General features: G+C 47.1%; 3 protein-coding genes across 5 annotated transcripts; 1 reads left to right on the top strand and 2 right to left on the bottom strand.

The window, feature by feature from the left end:
• Nucleotides 1–390: 390 nt before the first annotated feature.
• On the top strand, nucleotides 391–2,917 carry LOC100282402 (dnaJ protein). Its single transcript, NM_001155313.2, has 3 exons — nucleotides 391–703; nucleotides 842–1,164; nucleotides 2,114–2,917. The coding sequence occupies exons 1-3, from the start codon at nucleotides 527–529 to the stop codon at nucleotides 2,562–2,564; spliced, it is 951 nt and encodes a 316-aa protein (NP_001148785.2). The 5' UTR covers nucleotides 391–526; the 3' UTR covers nucleotides 2,565–2,917.
• A 1,465-nt stretch (nucleotides 2,918–4,382) lies between these two features.
• Nucleotides 4,383–6,729, bottom strand: LOC100284405 (F-box protein interaction domain containing protein). 3 transcript variants are annotated; one of them, XM_020542169.3, is made up of 2 exons: nucleotides 6,270–6,729; nucleotides 4,383–6,195 (listed from the first exon to the last, which is right to left on the bottom strand). In XM_020542169.3, the coding sequence occupies exon 2, from the start codon at nucleotides 5,937–5,939 to the stop codon at nucleotides 4,896–4,898; it is 1,044 nt and encodes a 347-aa protein (XP_020397758.1). In that variant the 5' UTR covers nucleotides 5,940–6,195; nucleotides 6,270–6,729; the 3' UTR covers nucleotides 4,383–4,895.
• A 6,372-nt stretch (nucleotides 6,730–13,101) lies between these two features.
• On the bottom strand, nucleotides 13,102–15,977 carry LOC100502541 (uncharacterized). Its single transcript, NM_001197012.1, is given in 4 exon segments — nucleotides 13,102–13,353; nucleotides 13,501–13,586; nucleotides 13,673–15,015; nucleotides 15,498–15,977. Coding segments are annotated over 4 exon segments (1,920 nt in total). The 5' UTR covers nucleotides 15,757–15,977; the 3' UTR covers nucleotides 13,102–13,121.
• Nucleotides 15,978–16,306: the final 329 nt, after the last annotated feature.

Here is a 16,306-nt window from a genome sequence, read left to right as displayed (position 1 = left end):
GCAACCCCAAAATCCAAAAACCCGATCCTAAAACACGTTTCCTTAGCCCGATACCTTACCTCGCAAGAGCTTGGTCTAGCCCGTTTAAAATGGGTCCGGACACGGACCGACATGAATAAGCGAGCTAGAACCGAACATAGAATTAATATCGACAAGCTAGCCTGAACCGACCCGTTTAACGTTTGGTCCGTTTTTTTACTAAACTATACTTTTTAGCTCGCTAAACTCGCTTTTCGACCTGATCTTTTTTTACCTACTGGCTGAACCTACCCGTTTAAACCTATAGCGTGCCGGACCCGTTCGGTGAAATAAACCCACAGGTCTGACAAGCTAGACCCGGTTTTCTGGTCCACATCACTACTCTCCATCTAGTCCACATAAAAGTCACTCAGTCCTCTAATCCTCTCTCGCTCGCTCTCTAGTCTCTTTTCTTCTCTGGTCTCGCGTTCTCCCTCCTCTGTTCGCCGCTTTATACCGCCCGCCCGCCCACCAGAACGACATACATCCTCCTCCCCCGTCCCCTCCAATGGGGAACCCGCCGGAGCTGTACCACAAGATCCTCAACATCCCCAAGGACACCTCTCCGCAGGAACTCCGCGCCGCGTACAAGAGCCTCGTCAAGAAATGGCACCCCGACAAGCACCCGCCGTCGTCCAGGCCGGAGGCCGAGGCGCGCTTCAAGGCCATCAGCGAGGCCTACGAGGTGAGAACGAGATCCGGCGGCGGCGTCTCCCCGCCGTGCCGTGCGCACGTTCCTGCGAATCGTGTGCATTGCGCTGCGCCCTGGCGTCTTCCCGCGTCCTGTCCTGACGACGTCCCTTCCCCTTTCTCGCGCGCGCAGGCGCTCCTGGACCAGCAAGAGAACAGGGCCGTGTTCGGGCCGTGCAACGGCGACCGGGCGGGTGGAGGCGCCGGGGCGCGCGTGGAGAGGACGCGCAGTGACGGTTTCTGCGCGAGGAGCGCGCCCGGCACCCCGGCCAGGGAGTTGAAGAAGGTGTACAGCGCCGGCAACCCCGGCGGGCGCCGCGCCTTCGCCGAGTTCTCCAGTTCCATCGTGCGCAAGGCGCCGCCGCTGGAGCGCAGGCTCGAGTGCACCCTCGAGGAGCTCTGCCGCGGATGCAGCAAGGAGGTCACGTTCACCCGCGACGTCGTCACCAGGAACGGGTAACCATCTTGTTCTTCCTCTGTTTCCCTCTGCCTGCTGAGCAAGATCGATGCACAAACCTTGCAAGAAATGAAATCAGGGCTTGCCACTGTTGCCAGTAGATTCTTTTTTCTTCTTCTTCTTTTCAAAACAACAAAGTGGAGAATTCAATCGAACAAGGGCACAATGTGTGTCGTCGATGTGGATTCAGATTTTAACAGCGAGCCGATGCTTGGGAACTTGAGGCTAGGCGAGATTTCAGAACTCTTTCTCTGATGGTGACAGACATTCCACTGTCGTGTTGTGCTCCCAACCCCCAATTCGCCGCCCTGTTCGGTAGCTCTCGATGAACAGTGCACGAGCACAATCGCTTTCTAGCTGCTGCTGCTGCTTTTTTTTTTTTTTGCAAGGTTATGGCGCGCATTTGTGTTTACAGTAGGGGTCGGGTCACTGCTTTTCTACCACCACCTTGCATTTGTCGGTGGAATACTTATCTAGCTAGCTTAGGAACATAGGCGTGTCAAACCCTTCTCTCATTGCAGGTATCTATGCTATTCTTGCAAGATTATCCTACCTAACACAAGGTCACGATGACAATGTTTCCGGACGCGGTTTTAGTACAGCTAGAGATCCTATCTTCACACGGTAATCTTGACTTGTTTGAGGCCCTAAGATGCTTCCTTGGCCACATATGCGTGTGCATGTTTGTTGTAGCCTTTTAATACCCCCAATTCTGGATGTATATGTATCATCGAGCAGAGAGAGGAGTGGTGGTCCTTTCGAGCGATGGGCAGAATTCCGTATTCATAATTCTTTTATTTTACATGTGACGGTGGTGGACAATGACTCCTGAGCATCCCTCCTTGTCCCCGTCCTCGAGCTCACTCTCTCTTGGACGTTCACTGCACATCTTCGCATTTCTAGCGCTAGACTAGACTAATGGCTCGAGGTGCTTTGTCTATTGGGCAGGTCGATCGTGAAGAAGGAGGTGACGCAGACGGTGCAGGTGAAGCCAGGGTGGAGGAAAGGGAAGCAGGTGGTGCTGGAAGGCATGGGGGACGAGCGGCCGGGGTGCCTGCCGGGCGACGCCGTCCTGACGGTGTCCGAGAGGAGGCACCCGGCGTTCAAGCGGGTGGGCGACGACCTGGTGCTCAGGGCGGAGGTGCCGCTGGCGGGCGCGCTCACCGGCTGGTCCCTCTCGTTCCGGCTCCTCGGCGGCCGGAAGGTGACCTGCTCGTTCGAGGACGAGGTCATCCGCCCCGGGCACGAGAGGGTGATCCGCGGCGAGGGCATGCCGGTCCCCGGGCGGAAGGACGGCGCGCGCGGCGACCTCAGGGTGAAGCTCGAGGTCGTGTTCCCCACGGAGCTCTCCGACGAGCAGCGCGCCGGCCTCGCCGAGATCCTCAGAGGGTCCTGCTGATCGGTCGGTGTCGCCGTCGGTCCAATTAAGTCCTATCGTATCAAGTTTTCTTGGGCGTGTGACCGTGTCCGATGAGTAACTGAGTACATAAAGAGAGATGGTCGACGTTCGTTGTACATACGGGTTGTCTATGTATATGTCGATATATATGAAACGTGAGGCAAGCCTTGTGTAGTTGTGTACCTGCCTGCATACATAGGGTATTAGGGATGGTAGCTGTGGGTATGGATACTAGCGAGTTTCGTATCTGGTGGATATGAATAATGGTAGACAAACTCACCCGCGGGTTCTATTGGGTTGGATACCCGAAATACATTGGATCGGATATGAGATATCAATATACATCTTTAAATATGCTACATCCACTAAAAATTAAGGCCCATAAAAGAATGGAGCCAAAAAATACACAACAATTCTGGGTTGCTATGCATGTTGCTACTTCACTATGGGCACAGACACGACCACAGGCTGCTAGTGTTGGCAGTAGTCTGCTGCAGTGCTGCTACTATACACCATATCACGGACTGATGGATCTGGTTGTTATATGTTGTTTTTATTTATCAATTTATTATGGCTCATGCGTGTTGATTAATGGATTTGTGTTGTGTTAACATTCAGCTATAATGTACTAGAGACCAATGAGACATTAACAATGTTATGATTATGAACTGTTATGAACTTATTAAGCTTTTATTTTCTGTACTCCATTAAATCTATTGGATGTGATAATTATGAGTTGAGATACTGTATGGACATGTAGCCAACTGTTATGAACTCGATCATTAAGCTTGTTGGGTTTAGATATTTGTAAAGATCTCGGTTACAATTTTACTTCAGATATTATTATATCCGAACAAAATCACACGCTCGTGGAATGAGCTGGATGTGTTTGTTCTGGTGAGAAGCAGATATCTTATCGCCCCCTTTTCTCTGTCTGTCCTGACAGACCCTGTCGTTCGGTGTCTGGTCTGATTAACCATCGCGAAGTACTCCGCCTACTGCCTTACCAAATGCCACCTTCACCTGCTGCTTTGTAGGAAGCTGGTGCGTCAGTGCAGATACAATACTCCGCCGAACTGCCGGTTGTCTTGTCGCGTCGATCACCTGCCGATCCAGAGCCTAGTTGTAATGTTGTATGGTGAGTTGGTGACACCTTTGCGTAATCCCTTCCTTGTCCGAGTCCGCTGTGTGTGTGTGTTTTGTGCTAATCACGGGTCCGTGCCAAGGGTTCAGGAATCAGCCGTGCGAGTCGAGTCCATCGCAGCTAGCACCGCTGCGTGCGCTGATGGGCCATGCAAGTCGTGGGCCAGCGAGCCAGCGAGCGAGGCCTGCCGGTGCCGGATGCGGATCAGGAGGAGGAAACCGGGCTTTATCTGGACCACGCCGCCACGCACAAACGGCCTGGAGCCCGCTGGCGTACTCGAGTGGAAGTGCGGGAATCGAATGCGGTGATCTCTTCCTCATTATTATTTTTGTGTTGGTCTGTATCTTTCACGGAATTATTAAGGGAAAACTCATATCGGTTATCTGTTCAAATCTAATAAACAAAGTTTATAACAATAGAAAAACAAACAAGAAACACAATTATAATTGGTGCATTGGCCGTAGCGTGTTTTTTAGACCAATAAATCACAAAACCTAGTTCAGCTTGAACTAGCAGCACTGTGTATCGTCCTTGGCCCTCTAGCGCTAGAGGGCCAGGCCAGACGGGCCCGAATGCACACCTATCGTGGAGGCTAAACAAACTCAAGTATTCAACGCATTCTAAGTTAGTGAGTAAATGGCACTCACAAGCTAAATAACTTGAACGGTTAGCCGAAAAGGAAAGGAGTGGCATGATTTCAACTCAAGCGTACCACGATAATAATACAATGAGAGTACACGCTGTAAGCTGTCACATCGATTCAGTTGACAACTTGATATCTCCTGTGCAACTTGCTCCAGTTGCTAACAACATTCAAAGTAACTTGAACCACATATATATATGTTCTTAAACATTACTAGAAAATCAACGACACAGACAGTTCCACGCTTGCACACCGTTACAGGTGAACAGTCCTAATACCAGTAATCATGATATATACAGGACATGGACATGTCGTGCAATGTATAATTGTTACATGCATGTATTTTTCAGTTCTACTACCTATCGTCTTTTTTCTTCTCCCTTTTTTTTTTGTTCAACGAACACAGTCTTTGACGCATTATTTTCTTTTTCTTTTTTTGATATTTTATCAATGTTTAAGCAAGCAGAGCAGTGTGGATAGGCAACGAACATTTGCGCCCCATGTTTCTTTTTTTTTTTTTTGGCTCGTCGGCAAGCCGGCCTGATCAGGCCAGCGCGTTGGCCAAATGGCGCGAGAACGGGAACAGCCAAACCTGTATGAGATGCGTGCCTTCTTTCTCGGAGCCGAACACCCATTCCTGGACGCGCCTCTCGACCAAGTCGAACGCCAGCAGCTTCCACGGCGACCACAGGTACACCAGCTCCCGGTCGGGGTGGAACGCCATGAACAGGAACGTGATGGGCTGTGACGCCGCGTCGCCGGGGACGACGTCGCTGACCCCGATCTCGTGCTTGAGCGCCCACTCGCCCGCGGCGGCGTCCTGGAGCTCCCAGATCCTGAGGCGCTGGCCGTCGCTGGACGCGAACCGCAGGCGGCCGCGGCAGTGCCCGGCGCGCGCGCGGCAGCTGACGGGCGCCGGGAGCGGGGTGACCGCGCACGCCATGGTGTCCAGGTCGACGCGGACGACGTGGCCCGAGTAGGCCAGCACGTGGAGCGCGCCGGCGGCGTAGTGCATGGAGGCCGACATGGCGTCGGTGCCGAGGCCGAAGTCGAGCTCGTGGCCCCGCCACGCGCCGCGCTCGGAGTCGAACACCTCGACGGTGGCGCCCCGGGGCAGCCACCCGGTGAAGCACACCACCCGGTAGCGCGGCGAGGCGCGGGGGTCGAACGCCAGCACGGAGAGCAGCGTCATGGCGCGCGGCGCCGGCAGCTCCGCCCACCGCCGCGTGGTCGGGCTCACGACGTGGAACGCCGCCGGGCGGGACGCGTAGTAGAGCAGCAGGCCGTTGCAGCCGTCGATGATGGTGGACGTCTCGTGGCGCGGGAAGAAGCGCATGTCCGCGGCCTCCGCCATGGCGCCGCCGCCGCCGCCGCCGCCTGACGCGCACGCGTACGTGTACGACTGCTGCCTCCTGCCACCATCGTGGTAGAGCACGCCCGACGTGATGAGCGGCAGCCGGCGGCGGAGGTAGTCGCTGGAGATGATGCGCCGCCACGACGTGGACACGCACTGGAACCGCGCCAGCGACCTGCACGGCAGCCTCGCGAGGATCTCCGTGAGCACGTCCTCGTCCATCTCGCCGTCCATCTTCTTCTTTGGACCTTCCACAGACTAGGACGCCACGAGAGCTCCTCCTGAACGTGCACCCTTGTGCCGATTCTACGCAACAGGAGTATATATAGATAGATAGATAGATCGAACGATATATATATTTATAAAAGTCATGCGCTGTGCTCTGGTTTCTCCACCGGGTGAAGCAAAGCAAGCGACTTGGACGTCCGCCCTCCGCAGAAATCTCGATCGATGCACAGGATGTGTATCCCTACAGTCCAGTCCGACTGAACTGCTCAAGGAGGTGATGTGTCATTTTCGGGTGATAGCAAAAACCTGATTCTGAAATGAATTCAGTGACCGTACGTATACACTCGCTTTTGATCGCCGTTGCACTTTTTGCGCCGGAACTGACTGATGCAATACATGTAGTGGACTCTGCTGGAGTGCTGGTGCCTGCCATTCTCGCAAGAACATGGATTGTTGCTAGGTTTTGGTGGTAAAAGCCTACTTTGCACGCAAGGTTTGCAGCGTGTTTTCCGCGTTGCCCCTACATTCCACCAGAAAAAAAAAGGAGTCCTGGCCTCTGTGACTGTGGAAGCGAGGGAGATTGGGTGACCAGCTCTAGAAGAAGATAGTGCTTTGTTTCATGAACAGATAGATGGCGAGATGGAGCTAGCGAGTTGCCGAGGCCGTCACAGGATACTCATTCGGTCGTCGAATCTCTCAATTATTGTTCGTTGTTCCTGGGGGGGTTATCTTTTGTGCAGAGATGGTGGCCACTGCTCAAGTTGAAAGATGAGGCATGGGTGGACACGAGCGTACACTCGCCTGGCTTTCGTGGTTTTAGGCATTGGTGGAATCGGCGGAATCTCTGTTGCACCTGCGTCACCTTTATGTGAAAACTACGGTGTTTAGGAGCCCGTGTCCTCACCCTTTTTGTTTTGTCTGCGAACGATTATTTTGCTTTCAATGTGAATGCTTATTTGCTTTTGCTTTCAATAAAGCAGCGGTACTCTCTTTTCTACTAGAATAAAAAGGCCTAGGACAACGGATTATCCTGTGGGCGCGCGTTACTGTTGGATGTGCTATGTGTACGAGAATATCATGAGAAAAAATGAAGTGTTTTTTTATACGAACAGTTCTGGATATACGTAAACAACCAACGCGATGACCTCTATTAACCACATCCAAATTATATGGGCATACATGCTGGCTCATTTTAGGAAAAAAAAGATCAGGTGGGTTTTTTGTCTTTAACGGCCGAATCAAATGTCTTGTAGAATTCATATGCTTAAGAGGGGTTCACCTGAAATTTTACCTTGGAATTAAACAAGAAAAACGCTGCAACTTACTAATTAATACTACATCCGTTCTTGAGTATTTATCGTCCGCTAGTTTATTTTCGAACTAAAACATGGTAAATAAATAAGAAAACGGAGAGAGTATATGTAATTACAGATTCAACAAAAATATAAATAGATTGCAACTAGAAATTTATATGTGCCAAAGACCTTAAACATACCTAGATCAAATTTTATTTGTTCCATGCGTGGCGTGCTGCCCAGAAACAAACAATACAAAAAGAAGATAAAGAATTCACTCACAAGAAAAGGCACCGGCGGGATGCCAGAAAAAGATCTCTATTGTTTAAAAATAAAAAGAAACATAGCTATCTCACCAACTCACCGGTACAAATACCCGAATTTTATTTACTATCGAAGTCAACAAGCATAGGTGCCCTATTTTTTAAAAAAAAATAAACAAGTACACTAGAGGTGAGCTACTAAAATTAGTTGAAGACATCTAAATAGACTAACTAATAGTTTAACTATTAGATATTTTTAGTAAATTAGCTAATAATAAGCTAGCTATTTGTTAGCTAACTAATTTCACTAGCAAATTATAGTCAACTAACTATTAGCTCTAGTACATCAAACACCACATAAATATAAACAATTTCTAATACTTAAATTATATGTCCATTTATTCACACCAATAATACATACGCGTTTGAGTGGTTTGACGTGGAATTTATACGGAATTCTACACCGAATCACAGAATATAAACTAAGGCACATGGACATCTAAACGAACCCTTACTTGGTTTTCTATATAAGATGACGAAAAACTAAGGCACATGGACATCAAAGGGTTAAGAGGGGGTTTGAATGTACTAGATCTAATAGTTAGTTGACTAAAAATGAGAGTGAAATTAGCTAGCTAACAAATAGCTAACTAACTATTAGCTAGATTGTTTAAATATATTTACCTAATTTTATCAGCTAATTATTACTAACTTGGTTCTTGAATATTTGTCATCGGCTAGTTATTTTTTTAACTAAAATGCGACAAATAAAAAAGAACAGATAAAGTAGTACTCAAGACGTGTTGCCGTTTTTATGCGTTTAACACTTCAATAAGATACTCTAAAGGTCTTGAACACCTGTGTTTTTAGATACATCAACGGAAACTACGAGAAATAGCACTTCAACTGTAATAAACTTAATTATAGAGACACTCTTTGCGTTCTTAGTCCTGTTTTGAATTTAATCATGTTTTCCTTCTTATTTATCTAACTTTGTAAACTTTTCCTAGCTCTTTCAAAGCAAAGGTAGAGTTTTACCACATTGTTAGTTCAGATTTTAAAAAAACTAGATTTCCCAAATAAAATTTGCGCTTCAGTTTTCGAGTATGTGATTTTAACCTATATTTTTTTATATTAAAATATCTGCACCCAACATTATAGAAAAAATGTATAAATAGTTTAAATCTAAACAGAGTTTAACAAGTTGCACGTGCCCATTGGTATAGGTTGAGAGAGTTAGAAAAAAAAGCAAGGGGTTAACAACTTAGCATCACTGTTGTTGTTATTTGTTAGACTTTGCTAACTGAGTCTAGACTGAGCTATCTAATTGTACTAGCATTTGAACACCCCATAGTAGACTTAAGACTTCTCTCATGTCATCAACACCTGTGTTTTTAGATACATCAACTTTACCTAGAAATTACGGGAAATAGCACTTCAACTGTAATAAACTTAATACTAGAGGCACTCTTGTGTTCTTAGTCCTGTTTTGAATTTAATCATGCTTTCCTTCTTATTTATCTAACTTTGTAACATTTTCCTAGCTCTTTCAAAGCAAAGGTGGAGTTTACACCTTTTCTGTTACGGAGCGTTTGGATCCCTTCATTTTAGAGGAATTGGAATTCACTCAATAAAGTAACTTATTTAGTTTAGAAATTGACATTCCACCACTTTTCAAAGTTCAGATATAAGTCTATCTCAAATTTATAGGGTGGAGGGTGAGAAATGATTTTATGTATTAGTAGAATTTGTTTCTACTCTATAACTTGCATGACACTTTTCGTCTCACTCCTCTATAGTAAAAATGTAGCACATAAATATCTTCGACATCTTGCTAATAATAGAATACAAATATATTTTTTGCATAAAACCGAATTATCTTAATTGATATATGCCTAAATTACTATTATTATAATGTAATTCAATTCCAATGATCAAAACGGGGCGTTAGAGGTGGTAACATTGTTAGTTCAGTTTTTTTTTAGAAAAACTAAATTTCCAAATAGAATTTGCGCTTCAGTTTTCGAGTATGTGATTTTAACCTCTATTTTTTTGACATTAAATATCTGCACCCAACATTATAGAAAAAAAGCTATAAATAGTTCAAATCTAAACAGAGTTTAACAAGTCGCACATGCCAATTGGTAAAGGTCGAGAGGGTTAGAAAAAAAAAGCAAGGGGCTAGCAACTTAGCATCGCTGTTGTTATTTGTTAGACTTTGCTAACTGAGTCTAGAACATGTATAAACGGTGCACGGTGGCTTGGAATTTAAATAACGAAGGCGAAATCATAGAACTGGATGAGGATAAAATCACAACTGACCATTTATAACTGTACTGTAGCTAGAAATTCAGGCGCCAGATCCCACCAACACGTCTATTTCCTTTAGCCGCTTCCATTTTCATGCATGTTAATTAACCATATGAAGAAGAAACAAGGGGAAAAAAAGAGAAGCCATCAGCCGGATGCCATATAGCGACGACCCCTTTTTATTTTTTTTTTTGTTGAATCCGGCAAAGAAAAAAAAATACCTTCTTATATTTTAAGAGAAAAGGCATAGCAATTCCACCCGTACAAAATAACCAAAAAAATGTTTATCCTACAAGACAGTAAGCGTAGGTATCACATTGTGCATCAAATAAACAAGAGTAGGTATTACAGGTCTCTGGTGTGCAAATGACGGTAAAGTCTTTCTCCTGTAACAAGAAACCGTGCGGTGGAAGACCTTGAATCGACACCCCTCCCTGCCTCCACTAGGCCACTTCTTTCTCTGGTGCCTTATTAGTTGTTGTTTTGAACAAGCTTTGAGTTGAACTTATAAGTTTTTGACTATAAATAAATATTTTATTATATAGTTTTTTAAACATAATGTTTATATACACCGATTTATCTTAACAAGTACTTTTATAAAAATATAAATGTATTAAAAGTTTATTTGTATTTTAACAAAAATATTGATCAAAATTATATTTTAAAGACCGTGTCGCTGTACTAAACGATAACTAATAATATACCAGATGGACAAAAGGAACTCCACCTCCACCCTTCTTGGCCTTGCCTCCAAGCAACTGCCGACCAGGACGACGGGTACAGGCCACTAGGCCAGGACACCACCCGTGCCGGCACGCACGAACATATAAATGTATTAAAAGTTTATTTGTATTTTAACAAAAATATTGATCAAAATTATATTTTAAAGACCGTGTCGCTGTACTAAACGATAACTAATAATATAGCGGATGGACAAAAGGAACTCCACCTCCACCCTTCTTGGCCTTGCCTCCAAGCAACTGCCGACCAGGACGACGGGTACAGGCCACTAGGCCAGGACACCACCCGTGCCGGCACGCACGAACTCGTGCTCGTGCACACGGTGAGGCGTCCACGTAAAGAGTTGAGCTGGGACCAAGCTGCCATCTGTACGTCCGTGCGTATGTCGTCACGATGCTTTCGTTCTGGCACAAAGGAACAAGAAGCGCCAGGATCGATCTATCGAAGACTGCCGAAGACAGCCTAAGCTAGTTAGGCGCACATCGTCCAGTGCAGAAAAGAGGAGGCGTCTGTTGCTTGGACGCAATGCCACACCACACCTTTCCTCGCGGCAATCTTTCTCGGCTCGTCGCCGTCTCCGTGTCCTGCGCCTACGGCCCTGCCCCGCGCGCCGCGTTATCGCCTTACCGGCGCAGTTGCCCGGTCGCGGACGCAAGGGCGTTCGGCGCGCCGTCCTCGCCGCACCGTGTGGACGCCATGTGGCCACTCACTCAAAGCCCCTCTAGACTCTCGTCTGGAATTTTGGTGGGACTGGAGTACTGGACCTGATCTGATCTCCCCGATGGGCTGACGCCGACGTGCTTGCCAAAATGAAGTGACACGGCGTTCCTTGGAGCGTGCAGCTTCTCCGGCCACACCGCCACATTGGCGCGTCGCCGGATCAGCTTGCTGCCATTGGCACATCACGACGCGTTTCGCGCACCGCCCGCTACAGGTGGCGGGTCATTGAGTGGGTAGAGCCGTAGAGGGAAGGAGACGTGTCGGCTGGAGGGAACGTACACGCGCAGGCGGTACTGCCGGTAGCATGTACGTGTCCACCAGTAAGCACAAAAGTACACACCCGGGCTAGTGCTGAATTTATATTCGAAAACTCACTGAAGGGTCTTATAATCATATAGATTCGAGCTGTCGTGCATTTGCATTAAATTTTAAAAACGGAAGAGGGGAGATAACAACGTCGTCCGTCCTCCTTGGGCTGACAGGTAGGCCGGTTTGGGCACAGCTGGGCCGGAAACGGGAGGCTGGCCCGTGCATCGATCGGGCGAGCGGGCCCGCTCGTCAGAGATCACCTCCGAACCTGCAGTCAACAGTGTAGCCACATATTCTCAACCTGCTGCTGCAGATTCTCCGCGACAAAAACGCATCTCCCAGCTTTACTCTGCTGGTCTGGTCAGTCCAGGAGAAACAAGTCCCGTACGGGTTTCGCATGAAATCACAGAACTGACAGAAGCGAACGAGGAGAAAGCTACTTCTGGTGATAGCTCTAGCCAACCAGATTTTTCATGGCACCTTAGCAACCTATAGCTCTTTTTCCATGTTCCCACCATGCTTTATCGCTAAGAAGACAAGTAAACCACATTCCAACAAATGATAGATTGCATCTATAGTTGGAACTTGGAAGACAGACCACTTGTCACTCGGCACAATGCAATCGACTTCCTTGAGGAGCTGCGGATACCCATCAGGCGAGATGACCAACTTCATGCATACCATACCAACAAAAAAAAAATGCTAAGCCAGAGCCAAGCAGCTGAATTTCAGACACCCAGTAAGCTGACCGTTGGTCACATTCATAGTTTGCATACAGTTCGCGTCTTCTGTACATAATATGAAACAAAATCTGTCAGCCATCGTGGATGACCGACCATTTCTGAAACTGTTTGGACTAGTCCGCATCAGCGACCTACTGCAACCCAACCACGGTCTCAACTCTCAACCAACTCAAAAGAGCTCCAGACAGGAGTGGATTTCACTTCACACAATCGTGTAGTAGTATTTTTCCGCGTTGACTTTGCTGCTGAGTGCTGACTGAAGTTATCAGCGACGCCTTTCCTGCTGGAAACAAACATGGACTCCACAGTGCCTTTCAAGGCAGTCCCAGCGTTGAGGCCATGTGCACGAGCCAGAAGGCCAGCTGAAGAACATGGACTGCACAGTGCTCATGGAAGGAGGAATACTACTAGTATATTAATTATTAACCCATGCCTCCATGACAATGAATACATTGGCAACATGGAAGCCACATGGGGACCATGCTCTGGTTCCTTGAACAAATAAAGAAGCGCGCCGATCCACAAGTATGCCAGGTAGACTGCACATGCTTTCCAGGTCGATTTGCTTTACATTCCCCAAAACCTTGAGCGGAACAAGAAAAATATTCTACTCGCAGTAGTCTGCTGCTGCTGCTGCGGCTGTAAAAGGACCTCCGAACTGAGACAGCAACTAATGGCGCGAAACAACTGCGCTGTTTGAAATTGCATGAGCTGTGAAAGAGGTATAGTTTGTTTTTGAAACAGAAACCTCATGCGACTATAATGTACAGCCTTGATTCCTTGAACATGTGAGGTTGAATGCTTGTGTTACTGTATTATCAAAATGGTGGATATGATGCAACTGCTAAGCAGCAGCACAAGCCACCCGGATCTTACATTATGGAACTTCTCAAAGTCATAGAATCTACAAAATCTGGACATGATGCCTATAGACAGCTTAGCAAGAGCTAGGCAAGCGAAAACAAAACTGAGGAAAATAACGGCAAGACTCCTGTTCTCCATGTCAGCCTGTTTTTGCCGAAATGTTTCAAATTCCGATCTGCGGAAACATAACAGAGAGATCAGCAAGGTAATGTGTATCAAATATACTTCTATGAGCACATGCTGAAGCAACTCAAGTTGTGTGTACATCATGATCATGAATTGGGAGCGAGGAAAAGGAATACGTTAATATTAATGTACAAACCTGAGTAGAGCATTATCTAGGACAAGCTGGTTTAGTTGCGAGGAAGCAACTACTTTCCAGGAGATGATACCTTCAATTTCATTCATCTGAAACCAAGAAAATATATCATTAAATACCAAATTAGCAGATGCTCAATAGCTCAAGGAAAATTTAAGTACAGACATATACATACAATGCTGTCCTTGCTGCTCTCAAGATTCTTCAGCTCTGTTTTGATCTTCTCTAACAAGGCATCTTTGCTATCAATATCGGAATCAAAATCTTTAAATATTTGCCCATATCTGTTGTTCAACTCCACTAGGTACCTCTCCAAGACAGAGAAGCTCACGTCAAGAGATTGAACTTTCTGCATTAGCACCTTAAGAACAGTATCTCCAGGAATCCTGCCAGCCTGAAGTGTCCTTGTCTCTGAAACTGGATCACTAGCACCATTCTTCGATGGATCACCATGTCCATTTGGTTTACCATCTTCTAGTTCAAATTCATCTTCGTCAAGTGGTTCCTGTGAGGATTCCTTTCCTCCAGCAGACTCTTTCAAAGGAATTTGCTCAATGGGTTCCTTTAACTTGCCACCAGGTTCCGTTTTCTTATGCTCAACTGGAATCAAGTTTTCAAGCATCTTTTCTACAGCATCCATTCCATACACTTCGAGCATACTGAGAGTACAGTAGAACTCAGAACCATAATGGCTTACCAAGTTCAGTTTCAAATATCTAGCCCACTTTGGCTCAAGAAAAGTAAAATTCTGAGCAAGCCTTGCATTTGCGGCAGTGAATCTTCCAAGAGTTTCCCAGTTTTCTGTGGGATATGTCAGACTGCTCAGCAGTTCAAATTCTTTTGGATTAGACGAATAATGCTCAAAATTTGCGATTGCAATTGTATCTACTAAAGTTTCTTCAGAAAGCTCTATGATGACAAACTTCCCCTCTGCTGAGCAAGCATTGCGGAGGTACTTGTCTTTGTCTTTATCTAAGATGTTGGAAGCACCCTTAGCCTCCTTATTGAAATCCAGAACCTTAGCCCCTTTAGATGCCGCGGCATAATTATACAACTTCCCGCTAGGCTCCCTTCGGTGGATGACATTACCAGGTTGACTAGAAATACCAGGTCCCCTTTCAGCAATTGCTCTTGTCTTGAATTCATCAAGATCAGGAGGAGCAACCCGTGATAGTCTTGGTGGTCTCGGCAAATCTTCACTCTCCACCTTCTCCCCTGGTTGAACTCCAGAATCAAAATCTGGCTGAGGAAGATACCCACACTGATCCCCTGAAAGCTCAACCTGATTGTTTTTTGTTAGAGCTTCTGTGTTCTCACTCCGTGCCTCATCATTGGAGCACAACTGAGCTGCTTGCACCAGCGTGTCCTCTGGAAGCACAGCATTTTCGACAGATCCAACACAGGTATCACCCGGCACTGCCAAATTCTCTCCATGCACTTCCTGTACAGCCGAATTAACAGGACCACCATTCAAGGCAGGCTCGATAAAAGTAATATCGACACCAGAACCGCCTCCATCTGCAGAAACCAGACAACACATATGTAATTTATAATATTTTAAAACACATGATAAATTAGCAGCTCCAGCACAAAGAAATGTGGGGGAGGGGGGGTCATCGCCTCATCGGTAAGTCTAACAACCATCGACTTGTATTCAGAAGGAACGAAAAAAGGCACCCGGATCTACCAAGTTGTGACGGACTTCGATGACGCCTCGCAGTCTGATCGGCTGCATAGGACAGCTGGGGTATGTTGCGACAGACTTCGATGGCACCCCGCAGTCTGATCGGCTGCATATGACAGCCGGGCAAATTGTGACGGACTTCGATGGCGCCTCACAGTCTGATCGGCTGCATAGCACTTAGCAGCATAGGATAGCCCCGGGGCATCGGTTTGCGTGTCACGATCACCAACACGCAAGCAGCTACGCGGCTGACTCTTCAAGACGGATTGAGAAATGGCCGGGGCGAGATACAGCGGAAGAGGGAAGACGGTTATACCTCGTTGACCATCGCCGTGCCCGACCAGGGAGTGGAGCAGGAGCACGGCGACCCACAAGGTGACGACGAGGGAGACGGAGAAGCCGTACAGACGCCTCTTCCTCCCGTTACCAGCAGCCTCCGCCACTGCGCTCTGCACCTGCGCCGCCGCCGTCCTCCGCAGAAGGGCCTTCCGCGACCTCTGCATTCCTTCCCTGCCCCTCCCGGCTTCCCTCACATCCGCACCAGGAAACCGCACCCTCCAACACGACAAGGACATGCGGAATCCGGCCGACCCCCCAGTAGGAGAGGTCGGAAATCAGAAGCAGCGCGGCGTCCGGCGCAAGGCGACGCGGGCCAAGGGCCGAGGATGCGCAGACGCAGCCGCGTGGCGCGGGGCGGGGGATAGGGGTTTTTGAAACGGCCGGAGCTCCATCAAGGGCAGACGAGGAAGGAGGTGTTTATGGCTTTTGTGCTCTTGTGCGCGAGATCTCGTCTGCTTCGTCTTCCCGTTGCAGCGTGAATCGTCGCGCGGTCTGTCCGTTCATCCAGCCTGTGCTGAGGTGGACACCTCGTCGATTGTTTGATTCTCTGTACTGTTTAGTGGGTGTTTGGTTGTTAATTTTTAGTCCATTTTATTTTATTTTAGTTTATTTTAGTTTTTAAAATGCTAAATATAAAAAATAAATAGTTTTTAGTTTCTGTATTTAATAATTTAGGGATTAAAATAAAATAAAACTGTGTAACTAAAATTTGGTTCATATAAACCAAACATTCTCTTAATGAAGTCTTATAAGACTATTCTATATTTGTTATAATATACTAGCACA

The sequence above is a fragment of the Zea mays genome, chromosome 8, assembly GCF_902167145.1.
Source record: "Zea mays cultivar B73 chromosome 8, Zm-B73-REFERENCE-NAM-5.0, whole genome shotgun sequence".
In the NCBI taxonomy this organism is placed as follows: domain Eukaryota; kingdom Viridiplantae; phylum Streptophyta; class Magnoliopsida; order Poales; family Poaceae; genus Zea; species Zea mays.
The sequence above is the reverse complement of the archived record's forward strand: the minus strand, read 5'-3'. Positions and strand labels throughout refer to the sequence as shown.

What these genes read in the sequence shown, in the direction of transcription:
- LOC100282402 (NM_001155313.2), top strand. Translation starts at nt 527, where the DNA reads ATGGGGAACCCGCCGGAGCTGTACCACAAGATCCTCAACATCCCCAAG. An exon ending in CCATCAGCGAGGCCTACGAG is followed by an intron (nt 704 to 841) that starts GTGAGAACGAGA and finishes TCGCGCGCGCAG; the next exon opens with GCGCTCCTGGACCAGCAAGA. An exon ending in GACGTCGTCACCAGGAACGG is followed by an intron (nt 1,165 to 2,113) that starts GTAACCATCTTG and finishes TCTATTGGGCAG; the next exon opens with GTCGATCGTGAAGAAGGAGG.
- LOC100284405 (XM_020542169.3), bottom strand. Translation starts at nt 5,939, where the DNA reads ATGGACGGCGAGATGGACGAGGACGTGCTCACGGAGATCCTCGCGAGG.